This window comes from Mandrillus leucophaeus, unplaced genomic scaffold, assembly GCF_000951045.1.
Source record: "Mandrillus leucophaeus isolate KB7577 unplaced genomic scaffold, Mleu.le_1.0 Scaffold873, whole genome shotgun sequence".
In the NCBI taxonomy this organism is placed as follows: domain Eukaryota; kingdom Metazoa; phylum Chordata; class Mammalia; order Primates; family Cercopithecidae; genus Mandrillus; species Mandrillus leucophaeus.
Window position 1 is genome coordinate 1,033,135 of NW_012109508.1, and position 25,029 is coordinate 1,058,163.

The following is a 25,029-nucleotide window of genomic DNA, read 5'->3' on the forward strand; positions in this document are numbered from 1 at the left end:
TAAGTTGCCCAGGCTGGCCTCACATTTCTGGGCTCAAGAGATCTTCCTGTCTTGGGCTTTCAAAGTGCTGGGATTATAGGCATGAGCCATTGTGCCTGGTGCAGTTTCTATTTTAAATCAGAATATGTCAAAAGAAAGAGGAGCCAGAGACAGCCTTCTCTTAACACAAAGCAGAGTGTTATATCTTTATCTGACAATAAGTGACTTGGTGAACTTTGATTTAATTTTGACTTTTGGGAAGTCATGGGGAAAAGAAGTAAAGCTGAGGATAGCGAAATACCTTTGCTAAACCCAGAGGCACTGCACCTGAATCCTGCTCAGTGTTTTGTAGGCAACTAACTGCCTTCTGCCACTGCCTTCTGGAAGGGGAAATGAGTTATCTTAAGTGGGCCAAAGTGGGGAAATACTAACAGTACAACTAGAAAGCAAGAGCTGTCGTGAAAGCCCTGAATGGGTTCCCACTGCCATTTCAGACGAAACTGATGCAGTTAAGCCTGAATTTCCTGGCAAGCGCAACGGTAGGTTTTTCCAAAAGGCTTTTTAGACTGCAAATACACAGCCTTTCCACGTCTAATCACAAAAGCAAACCGCTGGACACATGCTCTCTGTTCCCAGCTGGTTGTGTATGTTTTCTTCACACTTCAACAGAAACGTGCCAAGGTGTGACATTTATGAATTTCGCCAACTGGGAACTGTGCACACAAATCGTTCTTGCCTGTGGTGTGGGAAAATGATGAATGGGGGCTGTTCTGCCTGGGGAGGAGGGCTGCTGTCACTCTGGCATGCCTACAGCCTTATTTATTACACACCAAAGTATAAAACCACTCCGCCACTGCAGCTCTCAGCTCCAGTCCTGGCATCTGCCCGAGGAGACCACGCTCCTGGAGCCCTGCTGTCTTCTCAGGGAAGTTCTGAGGCTCTATTGAGAATCATGCTTTGGAGGCAGCTCGTCTATTGGCAATTGCTGGCTTTGTTTTTCCTCCCTTTTTGCCTGTGTCAAGATGAATACATGGAGGTGAGCGGAAGAACTAATAAAGTGGTGGCAAGAATAGTGCAAAGCCACCAGCAGACTGGCCGTAGCGGCTCCAGGAGGGAGAAAGTGAGAGAGCGGAGCCATCCTAAAACTGGGACTGTGGATAATAACACTTCTACAGACCTAAAATCCCTGAGACCAGATGAGCTACCGCACCCCGAGGTAGATGACCTAGCCCAGATCACCCCATTCTGGGGCCAGGTACTCAGAATTCTCTTCTAAGGATATCTGTGAAAGCTTAATGAGTTCTGTTGCTGCTGCTGTTGTTGTTGTTGTTCTTTTTTTTGGCTAAGATTCTTAGAATCAGTGAATGCTTCCGAGAAGTTTGCTAAGCTGCTTGTGAATCTCTTTCTGGATTGCTCTCCGGTACAAGAGAGACTGTTGGTCTCTGTTAGAAAATCAGCAGAGGCAGCAATGATGTGATGGGATAGTGGTCGTAGCATCACCCCATCAGAAAGGGGAACCCGGCCAGCCAGCTTCCTGCTATGCTGGGACTTGATTTCTTTCTTGCTCTGTTGGTCCGGAAAGGAGTGCTGACCCATGCAGATAGATGGGTCACCGTAGACAATCATTTGTTGTTCTTAAGAGAATTGGACTTTCTTAACCCCTTCCAGCAGGGAGAAGCTGCCCTTTGAGTTTGTCAAAAGCAATCAAAGTTTTTTTACTTTGATTTGTGAGTGTGCTGTCACATTTCATGGCAGTCTTGTTTATTTGATTTATAGCATTCTAGATTGTTAAGCTTCTCTGTTCAGCCTGTTTTAAAAAGAATTAAAGAGTTAAATAAAAAATAAACTGTTCGAAATGCAAACCTTATAGCATGATTTGATGCCTGATAATCACAGAGGACTTGATCTATTTCTCAGGTTATAAATTCAGCTCTGAGGAAATATCTTTAAATCTTGGTAGTACAAGAGTGAGTTTAGATTTCAGTAGAGTGAATTGCAAATTGGTGAAACTCAGTGTAATTTAAAATATTAAGTACATGACGAGACATATTTTGAATTACCCTCTAGGCGTGTAGTGTGCTGAAAACTGATGGAGGGAACAAGAAGAGTTACTTTGAGTTACATGATATTTGAACACATAGGTTTTTACTATAAGATTTGATTACTTTAATGCATTAAATAGGACCTGAAGAATTTCATGTAATTGAAATCTAAATCCTTCCTACCATAGATTCAGAAGTTTGGGTGGGTTGGTTGGTTATATGATCAGATCAAGATCATACACAGAATCAGTTGCAGATCTGAAACTAACCCAGAACTTTTAACTTGACCACACAATGCAGTTGTCCAAACCATTCTGTGGGGGATGTATCCAGAGAAAATTGCTTCTTTAAGGAGCCATAGAAGAAGTGATAATCTCTAAATATGATCCTATCTTTTGAAAGCCACTTTTAGAGATTGTCTGTGCATCTGACAATCTTTTGGCTGACGGGTAATGATTAACACTGATTTGTGTGTGGGTTTTTGTTTGTTTTTGTTTTGTGGTGAAGATATTTTCACTTCCGTCCAAGACTTGATCTGGACTTTCCATTTTACAGATGGTATCCTTCCTGACCATGGCAGTGTGATTCCCCCAGAGGAAGCAGAAGGAAGTTAAAGGTTGTCTTTGGTCATTATGTCCTGACAACCGACAGCCAGCAGGCCACTGAAATCCAAATCACATTTCTCCTTCACTCTAGCTTCTAGGTTCCTGAAGTATTTTCAAACAAACCACCAACAGGAGATATTGAGGATATTTAGAGTTACTGATATTCTGGAAGTTTTCAATACAAATCCTCTACCAATGGCTGTGGAGACCACAGATTGAATTTAGGATTGTGCTACGTTCTTCCTTCTTTCCCTACTTCCCCTGTCCCTCTTCTTTGATCACAATTCACTTTTCCTCTTATTCATTCAGTTCCCAAGCATTTCTTGTGTTTCTACTTTGTACCAAACTTTAAAAGGGGGGCCAGGGATATATAAAGATAAATTTGCCTGAGCTCCCATGTCCAAACAATCCTGAAGTGCTATAGTAGAGACAAATTTTTGTTAATTAAATTAAGTTTAATTAAATGCCATGTGTTAAATAAAGTCAGTACATAAAAGGTAGTTGGGCAAAAGTGTCAAAGTACTGATAGTCTTTGAGTTGGATCTCAAAAGATGAGATTAAAAGAATGACTATCCACAGCAGATTTTTAAAAAAAGTGCTGCAACAGAGACTGGAAAGCCTGTGAGCGGTTGGCTGTGGCTGAAGCTCCTGGGTTAGGGATGCAGGGGTGGGAACTGGTGGGAACGGGGTGTTACACGATGTTAGTGACAAGGAGGATTCTGCTGGCTGGTTTAGGAGCTTAGATTTTGCTTTGCTAGCTAGGCTTTGTTTGTTCATAGCAGGACAGTGAGGTAATCAGATATATGGTCTGGAAAGATGCTCTGGCTGTGGGTTCATGGTGGAGTACAATGGCCAGAGATCTGGGGTGGGCAGACCTGGGCTCTCTTTTCCTGGTATTTTCTTCTCTGCAGCCTCTTTGTCATTCATCTTTATCAATCTCCCCTCCTTCTCCTGGATACCCATTTCTCCCTCTTCCCACTTCCCTTCCTCTTCTTTCTTTTCCCTTTTTTGGGGCAGGAGGTTTAAAAAAAGGAGCTATGACTCTCCTTCCTAGAAGTCACTTACTAGTAGTAGAGCTCCATTCTGCATCATTACCCCTAGGCCTCCATCTACAAAATTGATGGAGCGTGTCTTAGAGAGAAACTCTTTCTCCCATGCTGCAGATTTACAGGCCTTCTGCATACAAATTTGACCCACTTTTGGGAAAGGGGATGATAAACTTAAGGCGATCATAAATAGCAACTACCTACATGTAATTTTCCCTTACCTAGGAGAAAACTTCTGAATTAACACATCCTGTCCAACTTGTTCTAAGAGCTCCAGCAAAAGGCTCACAAGCATTGTTCCATTCGACTGAACTTTGAAAGACAAGGCCAGAGGAAGGAACCTGTAATGCAATGTTGCTGAAGGGTTCTCATGAGGCGCCTGATTAGTAGCAACCAGAAGTCTCTCACTGTTCTGGTGGCAGCTCTGTGCAATTAAAGCGCCCTCAAATAGCCTGGTCTTGCACTTCCAATCCTAGTTGACTTTAGCATTGAGCAACCTCATCTCCTGCAGCTGAATTCTTGTGCCTAGATACTAGACTTTAAAAACAAAATGTTTCTAAATTATTATTTGAAGCTTTGGAAAATACTTTAGTATCTTTGCATTGTAGAGCTGGAAAAAAAATGCAAGACGATTGTAAGGAAAAAGTGGGAAATCTCCTGTTTCATCCTCTGAAGATTCTCTGAAAATGAACTGTCCAAAGGCAGATCAATAGGAGAAAAACACATACAGATTTACTTAATGTGCATAGCACACAGGAATCACATGGGGATGATTTCCCAATAGCCCAATGCAGTATGCATGCTTACACACCCTTCCATGTAGGGTAGCGGGGAGTTGGGGAATGTAGAAGTAAATTACAAAGTTCCTCTGAGCCCTGGGGGAGGTGTTGTTACCAGCAGTGAATCCATGTGGGTCTGCGGCAACCTCAATTCTTGGCTCCTCAATTTCATTGAGGGTCATAAGGCAGAAGGAGAGACCAAGGCAAGTTTTAGAGCAGGAATGAAAGTTTATTAAAAAGCTTTAGAGCAGGAACAACAGGAAGGGAGGTATACTTGGAAGAGGGCCAAATGGGCAACTTGAAAGACAAGTGCACGGTTTGACCTTTTGACTTGGGGTTTTTTACACTGGCATACTCATGGGGTCTTGCATTACTTCTGCCTTGATTCTTCCCTTGGGGTGGGTTGTCCACATGTGCAGTGGCCTGCCAGCACTTACTTGGGAGGTGAGCATGCACAGTGTGTTTACTGGAGTTGTAAGCGTGCTCACTTGAGGTATTCTTCCCTTACTAGCCAAATGCTCCTAGGTGGTCATTTGTCACTTAAACTGCCATTTTGCCTCTTAGTGCACACACTTGAGCCCACTTGCCCAACTCCTGAGATCTTATTGGGAAGCTGCTGATAACCAGTTTCAGGTTTTTTCTATCTTTACGAAGACTGCCTTTCCCTGGCACTGGCTGCAACCAATTATTATTTTAGAGACAGTTAAAAGCCACTTGATCATCACCTGATGATCACCTGACATTCCTGGTCAGGTAGAGCCCTCCCCTTCCCTGCTCGTGTCTGAGTAGCTACCTACTGTAACAGTGTCAAGAAGGGAAGGGAGAGAAATTTACTGTGAACAGAGGTTGTCTTAAAGCTTCCCAGATTATGGCTTCTAGCTGCCCTCAGGAAATAGAAGAAAAGCCTGTCTGAGCCTTGTGATGACTCCCAGTATCTTTGCTTCTCCAGTGGTTGATCTTTCCTGGCTATTTGATGAGATTCCTAAGGAGGGGGTCGTAAGACAATTGCATTTCTTTTGGAAAGACACTTCCTTAGTCAAATAAAGAAATTCCAGACAGAGTCCCTCCCGGCACTTCTGGAAAGAGGATCAGAGAGACTGGGAGGCAGGGAAAGGTCAGAGAGAGACCTTGGATCTGAGGCTTCTTTCTTTCTTTTCTCTTCTTTTTTTTTAATAAGAGATTTGCCACAAGCCAGTTTTCCCTATGATAGCTCTTCCAACACCTCTTTATTAAAACACTAAAGGTCAGAAAGATCATGAGGCCCCTCTCTCATGATCTGCATTCATGCTGAAAATCAAGGTCAAGTGAGCTTTTGTCCTGCTCCACAGAGCCTTCCATCCTCCCTGTGCTCACCTTATCTTCATGGCTTATTTCTGAAGCCTTCCATTTCCAAAGCACTCAACACGTTGAAGCACGTATTTTAAAGAGTCATTTTCTGTGCACCAACACCACCTCATCCAATCCTCCAATTTAATAGCCAAAAACAAAACAAACAAAAAAGATGTCTGGAGAACAGTGACTTCTCTAAGGTCACGCAGCACCATGATGAAAATTCTAGTTTCAGTCCAGTGGGTGTTTCAACATTCCTAAGCATTTCAGTATTTCCATTCCATTCCTACATCAATGGTTCCACTTGAGGATTTTCCTTCCTTCTCCTCCCTTTTCCATCCTTAAAATTCATCATTGACAGAGCCCTGGATTTTCTGAGGTTTAAAAGGCTGAATTTCACATTAGCAAAACATAACAGGAAATATGGAATCCTTCCTTCTCAGATTACAATTTTGGATTAGAAAGTGGGGCGTGCCGTGGTGTCTCTGACTTTCCAAGTGTCCTGAAATCCCTCAGATAAAATCACTGAGATGAAATCCCTCACCTCAAACCAATGGCTTTAGTTGATTTTTTCTTCCCCTACCAATTTGACAGAAGGTTTTCATACTCTCTAGTTAGTTCTTGTCCAGGTTTCAGCCTGGTAGACTGAAGACAAGACTAGGAGTTAGCTCTAAGTTATAGCTCCTGATCAACAAGACTTGGGTTCTGAGCTGTTGCAGGAGAATGCTTGTGCTACAGATACTGTTCAGTGTTTTCCCTGAATAGCTTTGTGGAAAATTTTAGGAAAGAGCAGTGAGAGAGTAAGAACAAAATCCAAGCCCATTTTTAGAAAGAAAAGAAAGTAAGGTCTAAATGTTTAACGGTGTGAAGTTTTGACGCAGTTTTCTGCTTAAATTTTTAGTGATAAATGCAACTTGAATTTTAAATTCTTTTTTCCTCCCTCTGTGTCTCCTTTTTCTTTCTCTTCTTCCCTGTCCTCCTTTTTCCCTCCTTTACTTCGTTTTTTTCATGAATCTCTTAGCAACAACATGCTGTTTTCAAAAGACCATTGAATTATAATTGATGTCTAGGAACATTTCCACAAGTATTTTGTATGACATAATTAAAAGGCAAGTTGCCAATTTAGATGAGAGTTCAAATTTCATAAGCAACTTTAACTTTTCTGCCAATCAACTTCCACTAAGTCTTTAGCTCTTAGACAGCATATATTTTAGAAATTTATCTTTGTGTAAAGAAGCATTTCACTCGGCATCATACTTGAGCTATTTAGTACGCATTAAATGCTTATAAAATATTGGTTCAAAGAGTGGGATAATCATTTCACAGTTTTTGTTTTGTTTTGTTTTGTTTTGTTTTGAGACTGAGTCTTGCTCTTGTCACCCAGGCTGGAGTACAATGGTGCTGTCTCAGCTCACTGCAACCTCTGCCTCCTGGGTTCAAGTGATTCTCCTGCCTCAACCTCCCAAGTAGCTGGGATTACAGGCATGCACCACCATGCCTGGCTAATTTTTGTATTTTTAGTAGAGATGGAGTTTCACCATGTTGGCCAGGCTAGTCTGCAACTCCCAACCTCAGGTGATCCACCTGCCTCGGCCTCCAAAAGTGCTGGGATTACAGGCGTGAGCCACCATGCCTGGCCTAATTATTTCACATTTTAAAGTGGAATGTGGGAAATAGAAATCATGTTAAATATTGATTTACTTATAAAGTTAAAGTTGTTTCAAGATGTAGATAATTAATAAAAATGTATTGGACTTATGGCTAATAGCAATGTATTATATTCTTGAAGATTGTTGAGAGTAGATTTTAAGTGCTCTCTCTACAAAAACAGTATATGAGACAACGTATATGTCAATTAGCTCAATTTAGTATTTTACGCTGTGTACTTAGTTTACAACAACATGTTATACATGATAAATATACATGTAATTTCTAGTTGTCAGTTAAACAAATAAATAAATGTATTGGACTAAAGAATACTTTATTTCTTTCGTTTTCTAAGACAATTTAAGTGTGCTATGGCTGTTTGAAAAACTAGTGTTACTATTCAGAATTTCCAGGAAATCTTAGTCTAGCTCTTAACTTAGTATCATGGATAGAGTAAGCATTTAAAAATCGTGTTTGAAGTGGATAATTCTTGTAATTTGAGGACCATCTACTCAATTTAGCTACATCTGGGGCTATGGCAGTTGGAAAAGAAAAAAGGCTTCAAGTCCACTTCTGAAGGAGTTTCTTCCTTTGCTGTTACAGTAGCAACAGGAAGGCACTTTCCAGAAATAGGACCCAACTTCCCACTTCCACCCACACACCTTTTCAAAGAGCATCTTCCTCTATTGACTTTCTCGTTGCCTTTTCCTTTGATCATCAACTGACCTTAGCTACTCCCTGACCCTTTGCCACTGATATCTCCGCCACATCCCATCTCTTCTGATCTTGCTGTGATTGATTGGAGTTAAGCTTGCCTAAGGGTCAAGGTCAGTGAAAATTTAGAAATCCTAATTGCTCATAAGTACCTTTTGTTCTGAAGCTTCTCTTTCTGTCTTTTTAGTCTCCACAAACCGGAGGACTACCCCCAGACTGCAGTAAGTGTTGTCATGGAGACTACAGCTTTCGAGGCTACCAAGGCCCCCCTGGGCCACCGGGCCCTCCTGGCATTCCAGGTAAGGATGAGCAAGACACACTGTCAATCTAATTGCAGCCTGAGCTAAAGTAGGAGGAAAGGGCAAACCTAAATAATTTGGGATCACTTCGGTGTGATCCAAAGGATCCACTAGACTCATGGCATCCTGGAGTACCATGTTCATAGGCTGGGAGTCTCCTCACCAGCACTGAGTCTGAAACGATCAGGTCATAGTCTTCTTTCCAGTATATCTGCCACAGCGCACTTTATGAAGGGCAGAGTATAGTCGAAAGCTTACCGGTCTGGGCTACAGCCATCTCAATGCCAGTCACTGAGCTGTGCATCCTTCTGTGTGACTCTAGGTCCAGCTAAGTGCTTCTTCCTCCAGTCTCAAGGTCTCTCCATGTTCAGTCATCTCTCAGTTGACTCTCATGCCACTCTTGGCCTCATGGAAACATTTTTAGGCTCCAGTACCATGTAGTGGCATGGGGAAGGCTCTGGAGCTACATCAGACCCCACTAGGCCAACAGTTTAGCCATCTGTACTGTACCAGTGCCGCCAGGCACAGGGGAGTGCCGCAGGCCTGCTGGTACCTGAGTCAGTCCAGGAAAGGGTAGCCCAGGTCCCCTCAATTTGGGGCTCTCAAGCCTACCTTGGGTTTTATTGTCTTCATCCTCAGGTTAATCCCTAGGGTAGGACCTCATCTCAGGGTCTGGCCAAAGTCCACTGGCTCTTCTGTGACTTACTCTCATTGACGTTAATATTGATCAAATGTGGTTCAAATTTTTTTCTACTTTTGAGTAGCTTCTTGCACAAAAACAAATTTGCAGCAAGAAAATCTTATGTTAAACTTTAAACTACATTTACTGGCTTGGAATCTATGTCATTGGCCATCAAGGACAGCAGCCAGCAGGTGCAATGATGTAGGGTAGAGACTATTTCGACCCTTGTAAAATCTTCTCAGGTCTTAACTCTTCTGAGGTTACACATAAGGCTGGCCTTGGTTAAATGTTTTCTAACCAGGAAATGGCTTTGTCACTGAACACATTAATTTGTAAACACAGTCAAAGTTCATGCATACGTTAATTAGCTCAATATAGTATTGAGCATTTGGAAAGGTTGTAAGCCTGGTATGATAACCGACCAAGAGTAGCATGCAAAATAAACAGCAAAAAGCCTGAAATTTAGCAAACATTAAAAATAAAGAAGAGGTGTAGAAATTGTCTCTTGGTGGCAAAGGGAAAAGTTAAAATTATTTTGCAACTCTTGCTTTCAAAATCATTGCTGTAATTTGTTTAATGAATGAGTTTACCTTTTCCTCAGTTGTAAAAGTGGTATGTGTTTTTTGTAGAAAACTTCAGAGACAGGAAAATATACAGAATGACATGAAAATTACTCATGTTCCACATTTAGAAAAGAATCTCCGTGAATATTTTTCTGTAACTTATTCTTGTCTTTTTTTCCCTATGGATATAATACATAAATACATCTTTTTCCAAACAAAAAGAGTATCATGTTATCTCTATTTACTCATCACTTTTTTTTTTTTTCCTGAAACAAGGTCTGGCTCCTTTGTCCAGGCTGGAGTGAAGTGGCATGATCCAGGCTCCCTGTAGCCTTGGCCTCTTATGCTTAAGAGGTCATCCTGCCTCAGCCTCCCAAATACCTGGGACTACAGGTGCGCACCACTACACCTGGCTAATTTTTTAATTTCTGTTTTTGTAAAGATGGGATCTCGCCATATAGCTCAAGCTTGTCTCAAACTGTAGGGCTCAAGTGATCCTCCCACCGTGGCTTCCCAGAGTGTTGAGGTTACAGTTGTGAACCACGGTACCTGGCCACTTATAACTTTAAAATCTAAAAATATCATGAATATCACTATATCATTAAATGTTTTTCTTCAGCCTTCTTTTTTATGACTATATAACATAGTTTCTAGAACACATCATGCCCTCCTAGTATTGGTGATTATATATGTGGTTTCCAGTCTTGGCTATTTTAAATGATAATGTCATAATTAGAATTCTACACAATTTTTCCTCTAAGCCTTGCTTCAAAGGATGAACAGGCTTTGGAGCTTTAGGGTATCTAAGGCTTCTTTCAGAGCCTGGTGCCCTATTTAGATGATGATATCCCTTGGTTATAGTTGGGATTGTTTCGAATGGGCCCCTTTCATAAGTGAGTTTGGACAGTTTGTCTAGAAATGGATGGTAAGTATGAGCGACTGGGTTTTCTCATGTGATGATATCTGGTTGTTTAAGGAAACCATGGAAACAATGGCAACAATGGAGCCACCGGCCATGAAGGAGCCAAAGGTGAGAAGGGCGACAAAGGTGACCTGGGGCCTCGAGGGGAGCGGGGGCAGCATGGCCCCAAAGGAGAGAAGGGCTACCCAGGGATTCCACCAGAACTTCAGGTAAACCATCCTCGGTACATCTCCTGGTGGCTTTCCAACCTCCCTGACCACGAGGGGCCAGGAATCAGGATGTTCGAGTGCTTCCTCAAGTCTTCCCCAATCCTGAGTAAATCTGAGTCTCAGTTTGTTCTTCTACATCACAGGATGTTTGCATAAGGCCCATGCTGTCCAAAAGGAGGACTTTGATATTATTCTTAGGGAGACATTTATGAAGAGTGAAATCTAAGACCCACATAGGACCAAATCCAAGGCAACCCTGAATATAAATTAATCTCCTGTTTTCTGAAATGAGATTTTTTAAAGAATGTAATAAGATGTAATAAGAGTTAGGGCCAACTCAAATATATAAACATTTAAATATATAAATGGAATGGTGAAATGTCTGGTTACAATATTTTATTTATTAATGTTGTTATATTTACATATACTAATGCATACATAAATATTGATGTATATGTTTTCTCTCAACTCAGATTTTGTGGTATAATTTGTATTTATTTATTTATTGAAACAGAGTCTTTCTCTGTTGCCCAGGCTGGAGTGCAGTGGCACGATCTCGGCACGCTGCAACCTCTGCCTCGTAGGTTTGAGCAATTCCCTGCCTCAGCCTCCCTAGTAGCTGGAATTACAGGCATGCATCACCACACCTGGCTAATTTTTGTATATCTAATAGAGACAGGTTTTTGCCATGTTGGCCAGGCTGGTCTCAAGTTCCTGGCCTGAAGTGATCTGCCTGCCTTGGCCTCCCAAAAAAGTTCTGGTATTACAGGCTTGAGCCACCACTCTTGACCTTGCGGTATAAATTTTACTTGAGTTTTTCTTGTCAGAATCTTCTTTATCAATGGAAGATTTCAGTTTTGAGTCATCCACTCAGTGTTCCAGACCAGATTACATTCATTTCAGCATAAAGTTTAAAAAATCCATTTATGAGGTTAAAAGTGTACATTTTATCCCAAGCTCAAGTACCCATCTATTCTTTATCTCTTTTTTAAATGACTGTTAAAGTTCTTATTGCCAACAACATCTTAAACTTGTAAATGTGAGGTTAGGTCACAAGAAAAATTACTAATTTTGGGTTATTTCTGGAAGGTGGAGGAGGGCTAATATTTTGAAATAGATCCCCTCCAGGGGGCTGCTATCAGCATTGAAAACTAGCATTTTAAAAAAATTAAGTTTCTTTCTGGCTAGTGTCTTCCCAAAAAAAGTAACTTGTGGATAAAAATAAAGTAACTGAGGTAAAATCCTGCAACATGAGAGATTTTTGAAGAACTACACTATAAAACGATTCTTGCCTGAAAGATCAATTAGGGGGAAACTGTCTTTTATTTCTGCGTGTATGGTGGTTGTTTGACCCTGTATAAGTTCCATCATTTTTCTGGGCTTTGGTTTTTCAAGTTTAAAATAACTTGAATAGTTAGTGTGTTACTCTCACTGCTTTTTGTGGGTTTTGCAACTTTTAAATGAATGCTATTTTTGTTTTGTTGTGTGTGTGTGTGCACAGGCTGGAGGGCAGTGGTGTGATCTTGGCTCACTGCAGCCTCCACCAGGGTTCAAGCGATTCTCTTGCCTCAACCTCTGGAGTAGCTGGGATTACAGGTGCGCAACACCATGCCCGGCTAATTTTTTTGTATTTTTAGTAGAGACGGCATTTCGCTATGTTGGCCAGGCTGGTCTTGAACTCCTGGCCTCCAGCGATCCGCCTGCCTCAGCCTCCCAAAGTGCTGGAATTACAGGTGTGAGCCACCGTGCCTAGCCAAATACTGTTTAATAATTTCAGCAACCTGGGATCCATGTGCCAGTATAAATTTACAAACAAAAAGGCTAGAGATGCCACTCAGCCAGGTTAAGGTATTTAATAAGACAGAAGATACACATCTCAAAGCTAGACACTCTAACCCAGAACCTATGAATGGTAAACCATGGAGAAGGGGCCCTAGAGTAGCCAGTTTGATAGAGAACATTCTGGGCAATTATTACATTTGCCCCATCAGCTATTTTACCCTAAAATCACAGTACAATCATTTGGGTAGGCAGATTGTGAAGGAGGGAACTTCACATTCTTTGAAGGTCCCAGCAAGTTAAAGAATTTATTAATCTAACTTACACTCAGTTTCAATGACTCATTTGGATGAAGGATTGACTTTGACTTTTTTTTTTAAATTTTTCTGCACATAATGATACACTGCAATGTAAAATGGGGATTATCTCTATACAGTAAGTGATCTCTAGGGTATATTTTTTTGTTTTGTTTTGTTTTTTGACTTTGACTTTCGCAAGTCATTCTTCAATGGTGAGTTTAAGCAGAACCTTTTCTTTTTTAAAAAAACTTTTATTTTAAACTCAGGGGTACATGTGCAGGTTTTTTACATAGGTAAACTTGTGTCATGGGGATTTATTGTACAGATTATTTTATCACCAGGTATTAAGACTAGTACCCATTGGTTATTTTTCCTGATCCTCTCCCTCCTCCCACCTTCCATCCTCCCACAGGCCCCAGTATGTGTTGTTCCACTCTATATGTCCACGTATTCTTATCATTTATCTCCCACATATACATGAGAACATGCGGTGTTTGATTTTCTGTTCCTGCATTAGTTTGCTAAGGATAACGGCCTCCCACTCCACCCATGTTCCTGCAAGGGACACTCATTCTTTTTCATGGCTGCATAGTATTCCATGGGTGTATATGTACCACATTTTCTTTATCCAGTCTATCATCAATGGGAGTTTATATTGATTCCATGTCTTTGCTATTGTGAATAGTGACAAAAGCTTTTCTTGACAGGTGGAATTGTCTCAAGGCTTTTAAAATTATTGTTAACATTTTGTATTTTGAACTTCAACCCTGTCTTTGGAGATTAGTAGTATAGAGGTGGTAACAATAGTAGTAGTGGTGCCAGGAGGAGGAAGAGTAGTGTCCCATTCTCCACTTAAGGGATATAGAAATTTGAGGCTCAATTACTCAATGACTTGCCAAGTGAGAGAATTAAGAGAGATGGGCCTTAATCTCATATCTTTGGGCCCAAGTAGACCGCTTTATTCCCAAACTCATAGAGCATCTTGGTTGCCAATATGAGCTGGTTTCTTAAGTTAATTCTCTTTGCTGATCTTTTACCGATTGAGCAGAGGCTTTCAAAGTCCCTTAAAAGATTACACATAAAGTATTTGTAACCATTCCCAGAAATGGGTGTTGACCATTAAATGACTTCTCAGATTCCCCTATCCCTAAACTTTGCAGTTCCAATATTACATTTTTTCATCCAAAATCATGCCGAAAAATTTTTGCTGTTCTAATATTCCAAAAGATTGTTAATTTTAGTAAACCATTTTTCTGTATTTTAGATAACCGCAAACACTCCTTTTTACCTTTTCAAGGTTATTCATGTAATATCTTTTCATCATTAAAAAAATTAGAAAACTTCTGGGCCAAAAATAATAAAACATGCCCAGAAATGATTACTATTAACATACAGTTACATAACTTTTCAGATCTATGCGTACTTATATACATGTTACTTTTAAATATGATGGGAACATATATACATATTATTACTTTATTTCATGAATGACAATCTATCCTAAATGTCTGTTCATGTAAATAAGTAAAATTCTGTATTTTTAAAATTTGTATCTTTTTTTCTGAATATAAAATTAATACATGCTAACTTGAAAATTATAAGTGTAATGAAGAAAGGAAAACTTTCCCATGAAACTTCTACCAAGAAAGACCTGCTATTAATAATTTCAAGAATATTCTTGCAGATATTTTTCTGAATTTGCCCACACAATAACTCCATCTACACAGACACAGTTAATAAAGTCTGGTATCAGACAATAATGATCTTGTGTTGTCTACTTTTTGAGTGAACAGTGTATTGAAGATATTTTCTCATTTTATATAGATGCACATTTAGATCAGCATCAAGAATTCTCAAAGTGTATTCAAAGAATTAATTTCATTAGAAATTGATAGGCTGGGCACCATGGCTCCCACCTATAATCCTAGCACTTTGGGAGACCAGGGAATGTGGATCTCTTGAGCCTAGGAGTTTGAGACCAGCCTTGGCAACGTAGTGAGAACTTGTCTATATAAAGAAAAACAATAAATTAATAGGTATCTCTTGGGGAAAAAATAATGCAGGGTTACCAAAATTAAAATGTTTGGCTATAGGGTTTCTCACATCCTTGAATTTGCTAATGTGCATTTCACGGCTGTAAGTGGAAAATTTCATCTAAATTTTTCTGGCATCATTTGATAACAGGATTTTAATATTTCAAAAATCATTTGAAAGACAAATAATCTTTGAAACCTATGTTCAGACATTGTCAGTCTAATGGCTGCATAGCATTCAAGTGTTAGGAATTACCATAATTTATTTATTTCTTTCTCCATAGATTGATGTTTATTCCCAATCTTGCTGTTATGTATAATGTTTAACACACTAATCTGCATAAAAACTTGACTTCTTTAAGATAAATTGCCTATTTATTGACCAATAATTCTTTCCTAGATTGCATTCATGGCTTCTCTGGCAACACACTTCAGCAATCAGAACAGTGGGATTATCTTCAGCAGTGTTGAGACCAACATTGGAAACTTCTTTGATGTCATGACTGGTAGATTTGGGGCCCCAGTATCAGGTGAGATGGAAACATTGGATAAAGATTGAGTTAATCAATGTAATAATAAAGACAAGGAAGGAAGGAAAGAAGAGAGGGAGGGATGGAGAAAGGGAGGGAGGAAAAGAAGGAGGAAGGGAGTATGAAATAAAGGAAGACATTAAGGTAGTTATTTTTTTCTGATTCAAGTTAAACCAAATAGCTCATATAGATTTCTATTGGATTTCAAAGTAAACGAATTAGAATCTGAAAACACAAAAATAGTTTTTAAAATATGGCCACAGTCATTAATATTATTAACTCTGATCTAGACTGAGCTAAATAATTCTTAAGAGGACATAGTTACCTCAGACTTTAAAAGTCCTTAAAACATAATTCTCAGTTTAAATGTGTCATAACTGTTTCCTCCCCTTGCCACCACCTCAAGGAGTGCCTGATCCTATTTTTTTAATTAAAAGAAATTGAGCAGGTAATACATTTACTTATTTAAAAAGTTAAAAGAGTTTGTTTATGCAAATGAATACAAATATATCTTCTCACATTTCTGTATAAAAGCTAGGACAGTCTACATTCTGATTGTGTTTTGCTTTTTTAAAAAACTAACAATATATTTTAGAAATCTTTTCACATCATTACTTCATCTTCTTTCTTATAGCTGGATGTACCAAAGTATATTTAATGATTCCCTTATTGCTGGACATTTGGGTTGTTTCCAGTTTGGTTTTTTTTGGTGGTGGTGGTGGATTTTTTTTTTTTTTTCTAGGCAGGGTCTCACTCTATTGTCCAGCCTGTACAGTGGTGCCATCTCGGCCCACTGCAACCTCTGCTACCTTTGCCTACCAAGCTTAAGCGATCCTCCCCACTTAGCCTCCCGAGTAGCTGGAACTACAGACCCAGGCCACCATACCTGGCTAATTTTTGTAGTTTTAGTAGAGACTACCATGTTTTACCATGTTGGCCAGGCTGGTCTGAAATTCCTGGCCTGAAGTGATCCGCCTGCCTCAGCCTCCCAAAGTGCTGGAATTACAGGTGTGAGCCACCATGCCAGCAAGAATATACCACTTTGTAATTGATCACTTACAGGTGCATCTGTAGGCTAAAGTTTTAGGAATGTTATCAGTATAAACATATCCATAATTTTTATCAATTTTACCAAATTGCTCCCTGTAAGGGTTGTACCAATATACTTAAATTGTTAAGATATGAAAGCACTTATTTCCTGATAGCCTTATCAACAAAATGTGCTTTCAAGTTTCTGGACAGTCGATAAATAGAAAATCCCATTTTACAAACATTTTACTTTGAATTAATTTTAGACTTATAGGAGAGAGTTATAAAAATATTATACAAAGTAATCATATTTTCTTTAGCCATCTTCCCCTACTATTAACGTTTTAAATAACCAAAGTGCAATTATTAAAATAAAGAAATGAATCTGGGTACAATATTATGACTAAATTATGGACTTTATTCAGATCTCACCAGGTTTTTCTGATGCCCCCAACTTTTAATTCCTTTTATTGTCTGGCCATTTCTACCATGGGTTCGCACCTTTTGCTCTATAATGTTCTTTCATAGAGGTATTTGCTTTATTAGTATAAATTCATGGCTACATTTTTCATCTACTACATGACAACATTTTTTCTTGGAGAGTATTGTTAATACATTAGGGTCATTTTTGCTTTTCTTTTCTACTTTAAAAAATTAACTGATGATTGAATGAGTTGGATTTTCCTAGACCAGCCATATGCTCTAGTTTCTTGGTGAAGAAAGGATCAGGGCAGTTTCTAGACTGGATAACTCAAAGGCTCCCTCCCTTGCTGCCAGGGGACTAACGGATTCTTTTAAGTACGGCCCTGATGTGTGTTTTCTTTGGTCACACTTCCACTGCCTCTCCAGACTGCACTGGGTCCATGAAAGCTTCTGAAGCCAATCTTATACTTCCTGGCTCCCTTGCCTTCAGGAGTCCTTTTTTTCTTTCTTTCTTTCTTTCTTTTCTCTTTCTTTTTTTTTTTAATTTTTTTTAAATTTTTTTTTTTGCTGGCAAATTTTGAGATTGGCCACTCACTGCAGACCCTCTTTCTACATCCTACACTCTATCTAGCAACCATCACCCCAAACGCAGCCTTTGCTTCCGCTCAGCCCTGTTCACAGCGGCTTGTTTTCAGCATTGCACTTCCACATGGCCCTCACTATCAGAGAGTGCATTTCTCCTGGCACTGTGTGACACCTGCTGTCACCTGGCCTCCTCAGAGCCCAGCCCAACCTTGTGTTATCCCCAAGTGACTCTGTCCACCCTCAGGGGCATTTGGCAGCGCTTACAGGTATTTTTGAAGTTCATTGATTTTCTTCCAGTCTCTTAGTGTTGCAGAATGTGGATACTTATTTGGTTTTTGTTTTCCAGTTCTTTTCATTTCTCTATATGGTATCCAGAATTAAAAGGAAGAAACTTCTGATGGAGGCAGTGGCCCTGTCAGATGTTCACAAATGCTTTTAATTGCACCTTGATTTATTTCTCTTCTCAACTTAAGTCAGAAATGAACTGAGATATGAAATGATAGAAGCAATCTTTCATCACACCTTAATGTCATGAAAATCATCTTTAAATGTTCTTATGTGATTTTCTGCTCTGAAGGTTTATATGGTAATTTTCTTATAACTATTCCATTAAATGTTATCTGTGCCACAGATTATATTAGTGACTAGAAATACCTAGTCCACATTTCCATGGAATTAAGTGGCTTTATAATTGAAGCCTAAGTAAGAATTTAGTTTTTTAGAGCTCTCTTGCCAGACGTTCAGCTTCTAGCGATACCACTGTCATTTGACCCTCACAGTTTTCTGTTTCAGTCTCCATTTTTGCAATAGATTGCAAAAAGACCATTTTATCCTTTCCAGCTTTGGGAGTGAAGAGACAAAGAAGGCTGGTTTTTGAAATTACAGCAACACAAAGACCATCAAACTGTAGTGCAAGTGTGTCTCCTCTGGTTTCAGTAGCTTCCCTTGCAGGAAAGTCACATGTGGGCATAATACATACTAACTTCGGTATTTCCAACTCCAGGCATTTCATTTATTCACCATCTGGTGTTTTAGTCTACTCTTTCTAACATGTTTTTGCAATCTATTTTTAACAGTTGTCATGATTTTGTAAGAAAAACTAATATATTTTCCTGTCATTTTGATTTCAGCTTTATCTTCTTGAGGTATTGAAAATTATGTATGTGTATGTGTCTAATATGAAATTTTGTAAAATGTGAAAAACTAAACACATATAAACTATTTTCCTTGAGGCTTTGAATTTTTATCTGCCTTTACTTTTCATCTGTGGGCCAATCTCTAGGCATATGAATAGGCATGATAAACTTTTAGGCCATTTCCTTAGTTCCCAGAACATTGAGTATGCGTTCTCGGCACTAGACAAAGCACCATCATACTTCTTCATTTAATCTGACTTAGAATCAGGTGAATTGACACGGCACCCTTACAACTTTCATCTTACTTGATTGCACCTTTGAGAAAGAAATAGAACTATCTTTTATTAAAGCTATTTCTGGGTTACTGTCTTGAAAGGCCATTTGTTTAAAATGTAACATGGAAATCAGTAAGAGCTTGATGACTTATGTTCATTCACCTTTCCAAAATGCACACCAAAATCCCAGATCATTTAGAGTTTGAAAAATTTTCCTTTTGTTTTTTCTGTGTGCTATTGGATTCTTCTTAATCATTCAGTAAAAGTATCCTGTGTGCTGGCATTTAGAGTATATTAGGTCATATTATATTGCTTTCAATTAGGAGCCCTAGGCTCTTATTAAATAACTCAAATCTTCAAAAATATATGTTGGTCTTTTTCAAATGAAGAGGATACAGACTTTTAGTGACAAGGTCCTGTCACTGAGTCTAAGTTGGGTCTTTCTGTTTATTGTATATAATTTCACCAACATACAAGGAATAGCATAAGAAATTACCAGAACCATTTCTTTATAACTCATAAACATTTATTCTGTGCTCCAGGATTTCCTTATCTTTGGCTAACCTCTTTGGTGAGTATAATCATCTGTTGTATTGTTATAGTTGTTCATTTTCTTAAGCTACGGAGCATCGTTGTTCAACCACAAACCTCTCTGTACCTTGGTAACACGAGTTCTGTGGTAGATGCGGATGATAGCTAACCTATGCCCAGGAACAACACCTACCTTGCCCTAAGCACTTTGTCAGGGCACAAGGTGGTGAGATACAGCTAAAATGAGGTAGGCCTCTTCCCTTAAAGACTTTCAAGTCTTATTCGGGATACACAGTGTACACATTGAGAAAGTCTCAAAACACTTGAAAGCACTTGGAAGGGGAGTAGAAAAAGGGACATTCCTGCAGATTAAGGCCAAGGAGAAACACCATACTACAAAGAATATCAATAAAAGACATGCGAAGGCATTTGGCAAATCTCCAGGTATCTCCAGGTCCTCAGTGTATAATATGTTAATATCAACATGGATAAATACCTGCCTTTTTCAGGTGTGTATTTCTTCACCTTCAGCATGATGAAGCATGAAGATGTTGAGGAAGTGTATGTGTACCTTATGCACAATGGCAATACAGTCTTCAGCATGTATAGGTGAGTGGTCTTTTCTATCACGGGTCTCATCCATGCTGCCATTGTTTGTTCAAGGAACACCTAATGACAGGGAAGTGTATAGGAGTCAATAGAACCTGACATGGCCCTGTCCTCAATACGAGCCCTCATGCACCAATGTGGCCACATTATCATCATTATTGTTTGGGAAGAAATAAATCTGATGAACTTGAGCATCAGCAGGTTGATAAGAGGCCTTGCATTTATTACTAGCAGCACTCCCCATAACCAATCATTTGGATTATTTTTATAAATCATTATTTTTCTCCTCTCTCTCTGCCCCTTTTTCTGCTTTCCCATTCTCCCACACCCTCTGATGTTAGCTTGGAATGTGGCAGAGAGGCAGAGAGCCAACACATTTCTTACAATTAAATGGGCCATGAGTTATCTATGAAATATTTTGTGGTTGTTAGCATTTCCCTGCTATTTTTGATGATGTGTGATAATTGCTGTGTTTACTTCTGGAGCCTAACCTGAGTGGGAAGATGTATTTGAAATGCCAAAAGACAGAAAGATGAGTCAGGGTAGGTGAAATTGTTACAACTAAGAGATCCAGTAGCTCTAACACGCTAGAAGTTGATTTTTCTTGAACAGTCCAGGGAAGAGTTTCAGGTTGGGAAAGAATGAGGGGTTGTAGGAGGGGTGCAGGTTGGGAATGGGCTTATTCTTCCTGTTTTTTGAGGAAGCCAGGCTGATGAAAGCAGCTCTGCTATCTATAAAACTGACTTTGAGCCGGGTGCGGTGGCTCACGCCTGTAATCCCAGCACTTTGGGGAGCCAAGGCAGGCAGATCACAAGGTCAGAAGATCGAGACCATCCTGGCTAACACGGTGAAACCCTGTCTCTACTAAAAAAAAAAAAAATTAGCCGGGCGTGGAGGCGGGCACCTGTAGTCCCAGCTACTCGGGAGGCTGAGGCAGGAGAATGGCATGAACCCAGGAGGCAGAGCTTGCAGTGAGCCAAGATGGCACCACTGCACTCCAGCCTGGGCAACAGAGCGAGACTCCATCTCAAAAACAATTACAACAACAAAAAACAACAAACAACAACAAAAAAAACTGACTTTGAAATTCTCTCTGGTCATTGTCATTGCCAGAGCCAGAAGGAAAAAAGGTTCCTGTTGCAAGCTTGTGGAAATGTTTATGGATCAGGAATTCTGTTCAGAGAACTTAGTCACATTATTTCCCACCCAACAAATGCAAGGGTGACATGGAATTGTAGCGCCAATGGAAGAAAGGAAAGGGGATTCTGGTGAACAGCTAGCCTTCTCTGCCCTCTGGCTTCCAAATATCTGCTGAACTCTTCTTCCTACACTTAGAATACATGTCTCCCCATCGCTCTGACCCTATGGGAGACAGCCTGTAAAGCACAAATAACACATACAGCTCAAAGCCCTGAGTTAGTCAATGAGCAGTCCTTTTCATCAAATTGGTTTGTTGGCTATTTTTCTCTTTGGCTCCTGCTTCTGTCCTCTAGGAGGGTCCTCTCTGTCTGCTTTTCTCTGTAGCACATCTGAAAGGTGAGCAAGTCCTCCTCAGGGCTCTCTCACAGCCCACTTCCTGCTGGCGCGACTTTGAAGGCTGAGTCTAACATCCCAAGCCTCTTGAGTCCAGTTTTGGGTCTCTGGTAAACCCATTTCCTCAGAAACTTACTTAGCAGGCTTTTACTCTATTTGTTACTCTATTTACTCTATTTACTTAGCTGGCTTTTACTTCGTTTGTTAAAGAGATTAAGTCAAGTCAGTTACATGTGTTACTAAACCACACTCCATGTACTTGTCTTGACAGTTTTCAGCCTGCTATTCCTTGTCTTCATGGCTTTCTCTTAATTAAATGGAATTACCCTGAGGCCTTGTAAAGCAATAGATTTGGGTAGAAAGGCAATATTTTTAATCCATCAGATTGTGCCACAGCTGTGTCTATTTGACTGAATGAGTAGTCTTTTAGTTTACTTCTTTTTAATTTTACTTTAAGTTCCGGGATACGTGTGCAGAATGTGCAGATTTGTTACATAGGTATATATGTGCCATGGTGATTTGCTGCACCTATGAACTCATCATCTAGGTTTTAAACTCTGCATGCATTAGGTATTTCTCCTAATGCTCTCTCTCCCCTTTGCTCTCCCTCCCCTTTCCCCCGACCCCGCCACAGGCCCTGGTGTGTGATGTTCCTCTCCCTGTGTCCGTGTGTTCTCATTATTCAACTCCCACGTATGAGTGAGAATATGCAGTGTTTGGTTTTCTGTTCCTGTGTGTGTTAGTTTGCTGAGAATGATGACTTCCAGCTTCATGCATGTCCCTACAAAGGACATGAACTCATTCTTTTTCATGGCTGCTAAATGAGCAGTCTTAAGGAGAAAACATCAACTTTATCACTGCTCTTCCAGTTATAAAAACACCCGGCTTTTTTAACCTTGTTAGGCCCCAACCATATAGACACTATTTTCTTCTTCTTCTTCAAACAAGTTAGTTTTTGCCTAAGCTCATCTTCTGTAGCAACATCTTTCTAACAGCAGCAGAGTATTTTGGCTTTTTCCAGTCACTTCCCTTTCTTAGCCTACAGGCGTTAGATCTTCCAAGTTAACATGTTTTCCCAAATGTTTTTGCACAGTGTAACATGGATCTTCTGCTTTCCCAGACCATGATATTTGTTTCCCCATTGCTCCTTGCCTGACCATGAGCCAGTGCAAGCCTATTTTTGTTTGCATTATGGAGCAGTCTCCTTTTGTACCAAATTCTAGCTAGTTAGGGGAAGCTAAATTGCTGTAACAAAAACCCAGTGGAATAGCTCAAACATATTATAACTTTCTTTCCTTCTCATGAAACAGTCCAGGGTTGTTCTGGGTTGGAGCAGGGAAGAGAGAGAGCTGTTTTCCACACAGTCTCCAAGAACCCAGTACTCAACATATGGCTTCCAAGATCATTCTGGTCATTGTCATGAACATTCCAGACAGTCATAAGAAGGAGCAGGGAGGGGTTTTGTGAGAGTGTTACTCGCCAGCCTTAGGTCATTTCTGCTCACAGGCTGTTTCGAGAACTTAGCCACAGGATTATACCTGTGGGAAGGGGAAAAGGGGAGCACAGACTTTGGTGAAGAGCTGGTTGTTCATGGCAAAGACTAAGTAGTTTGATCCTCTTTTTCTTTCCAGCTATGAAATGAAGGGCAAATCAGATACATCCAGCAACCATGCTGTGCTGAAGCTAGCCAAAGGGGATGAAGTTTGGCTGCGAATGGGCAATGGCGCTCTCCATGGGGACCACCAACGCTTCTCCACCTTTGCAGGATTCCTGCTCTTTGAAACTAAGTAAATATATGACTAGAATAGCTCCACTATGGGGAAGACTTGTAGCTGAGCTGATATTGTTATGATCTGATGAACATTCAAGTTAGGGTTTTACATGCTGTATTCAAAAAGTTATTGGTTGCAATGCTATTCATGCTACAGGTACACCAATAATGTTGGACAACTCAGGGGCTCAGAAGAATCAACCACAAAGTAGTCTTCTCAGATGACCTTGACTAATACACTCAGCATCTTTATCACTCTTTCCTTGGCACCTAAAAGAGGATTCTCCTCTGAAGCAGGTTGGAAATATTTTTTTTCTATCAGAGAAGTCATTTGCAAAGAATTTTGGCTGCTCTGCTTTTAATTTAATACCAATTTTCAGGAACCCATGAAGTTTTAAGTTCATCATTCTTTATAACGTTTGAGAGAATAAGATGCAGTGATATGACAGGGCTGGGGCAAGAACAGGGACACTAGCTGCCTTATTAGCTAATTTAGTGCCCTCTGTGTTCAGCTTAGCCTTTGATCCTTTCCTTTTGATCCACAAATATGTTAAAACTCTGAATTCACATACAATACTATTTTAAAGTCAATAGATTTTAGCTGCAATGTGCTTGATCAGTAATGTTTTTGTAATTTTGTCTATGTTCCCCCACATCGCCCCCAACTTCGGATGTGGGGTCAGGAGGTTGAGGTTTGCTATTAACAAATGTCATAAATATTTCATAGAGATACAGTACCAATAGATACTCAAATGTTGCATGTTGACCAGAGGGATTTTATATCTGAAGAACACTCACTACTAATAAATACCTTAGAGAAAAATTTTGACTTGGCTTTAGATAAAACTATGGCAAGAAAAATGTAATGAGCAATATATGGAAATAAACACACCTTTGTTAAAGATACTTTCTAAACTTGTTTTTAATAAAGTTTAATAGTCATACAATTGTAAATCACTATGGTTAACAAAAAGTAAAAATATTTTCATGCAGGTGACGTGAACAGCTATATGAATAGATGACTTGGGCACACAGCAGGGTCACATGACTCCAGAAAACTTCACTTTTCAGTTATTCCATTGTTATAATTTCAACGCTTTAAGACATTGATGTTTAGAGGGCTCACTAATAAAATCTGAATTTCTCTGAGGAAAGAGGTTTTTTATCACATACCTGAAGTCTTTGTAATGTTCATGCTTAAATTCTAAGTTTTCACCTTAGTGACACACAAGGTTTGGTTGTAGGCAACAAGTCCCAGGTGTGTGGGAAATTGATTTACAACAGAGATGGGAAAAGGTGCAGACAATTTCCAATGCCTTCACAATTTACCTATGACCAGAATTATACCTGGAAGATTAATTTCACAAGTGTCCCAAAACTGAGATGCTAAAAAGGAAACAGTAGGTAGGTGTCTGCAAATTCTAAATCTTTTTTATTTTTTTATCTTTTTGAGATAGAGTTTCACTCTGCTGCCCAGACTGGAGTGCAGTGGCATGATTTCAGCTCACCGCAGCCTCCGTCTCCTGGGTTCAAGTGACTCTCCTACCTCAGCGTCCTGAGTAGCTGGGACTACAGGCACCCGCCACCAGGACTAGCTAATTTTTTATATTTTTAATAGAGACAGGGTTTCACCATGTTGACCAGGCTGGACTGCAACTCCTGACCTCAGGTGACCTGCCT

General features: G+C 39.8%; 1 protein-coding gene across 2 annotated transcripts; it reads left to right on the plus strand.

The window, feature by feature from the left end:
• Positions 1-230: 230 nt before the first annotated feature.
• On the plus strand, positions 231-24,503 carry C1QTNF3 (C1q and tumor necrosis factor related protein 3). 2 transcript variants are annotated; one of them, XM_011969122.1, is made up of 6 exons: positions 231-1,234; positions 8,329-8,440; positions 10,662-10,816; positions 15,328-15,457; positions 19,946-20,045; positions 23,210-24,503. In XM_011969122.1, the coding sequence occupies exons 1-6, from the start codon at positions 599-601 to the stop codon at positions 23,367-23,369; spliced, it is 1,293 nt and encodes a 430-aa protein (XP_011824512.1). In that variant the 5' UTR covers positions 231-598; the 3' UTR covers positions 23,370-24,503. The 2 variants fall into 2 exon arrangements, with proteins under 2 accessions (XP_011824512.1, XP_011824513.1); XM_011969123.1 differs by having other exon boundaries at positions 850-1,015.
• Positions 24,504-25,029: the final 526 nt, after the last annotated feature.

What these genes read in the sequence shown, in the direction of transcription:
- C1QTNF3 (XM_011969122.1), top strand. Translation starts at nt 599, where the DNA reads ATGCTCTCTGTTCCCAGCTGGTTGTGTATGTTTTCTTCACACTTCAAC. An exon ending in ATTTGGGGCCCCAGTATCAG is followed by an intron (nt 15,458 to 19,945) that starts GTGAGATGGAAA and finishes TGCCTTTTTCAG; the next exon opens with GTGTGTATTTCTTCACCTTC. An exon ending in ACAGTCTTCAGCATGTATAG is followed by an intron (nt 20,046 to 23,209) that starts GTGAGTGGTCTT and finishes TTTTCTTTCCAG; the next exon opens with CTATGAAATGAAGGGCAAAT.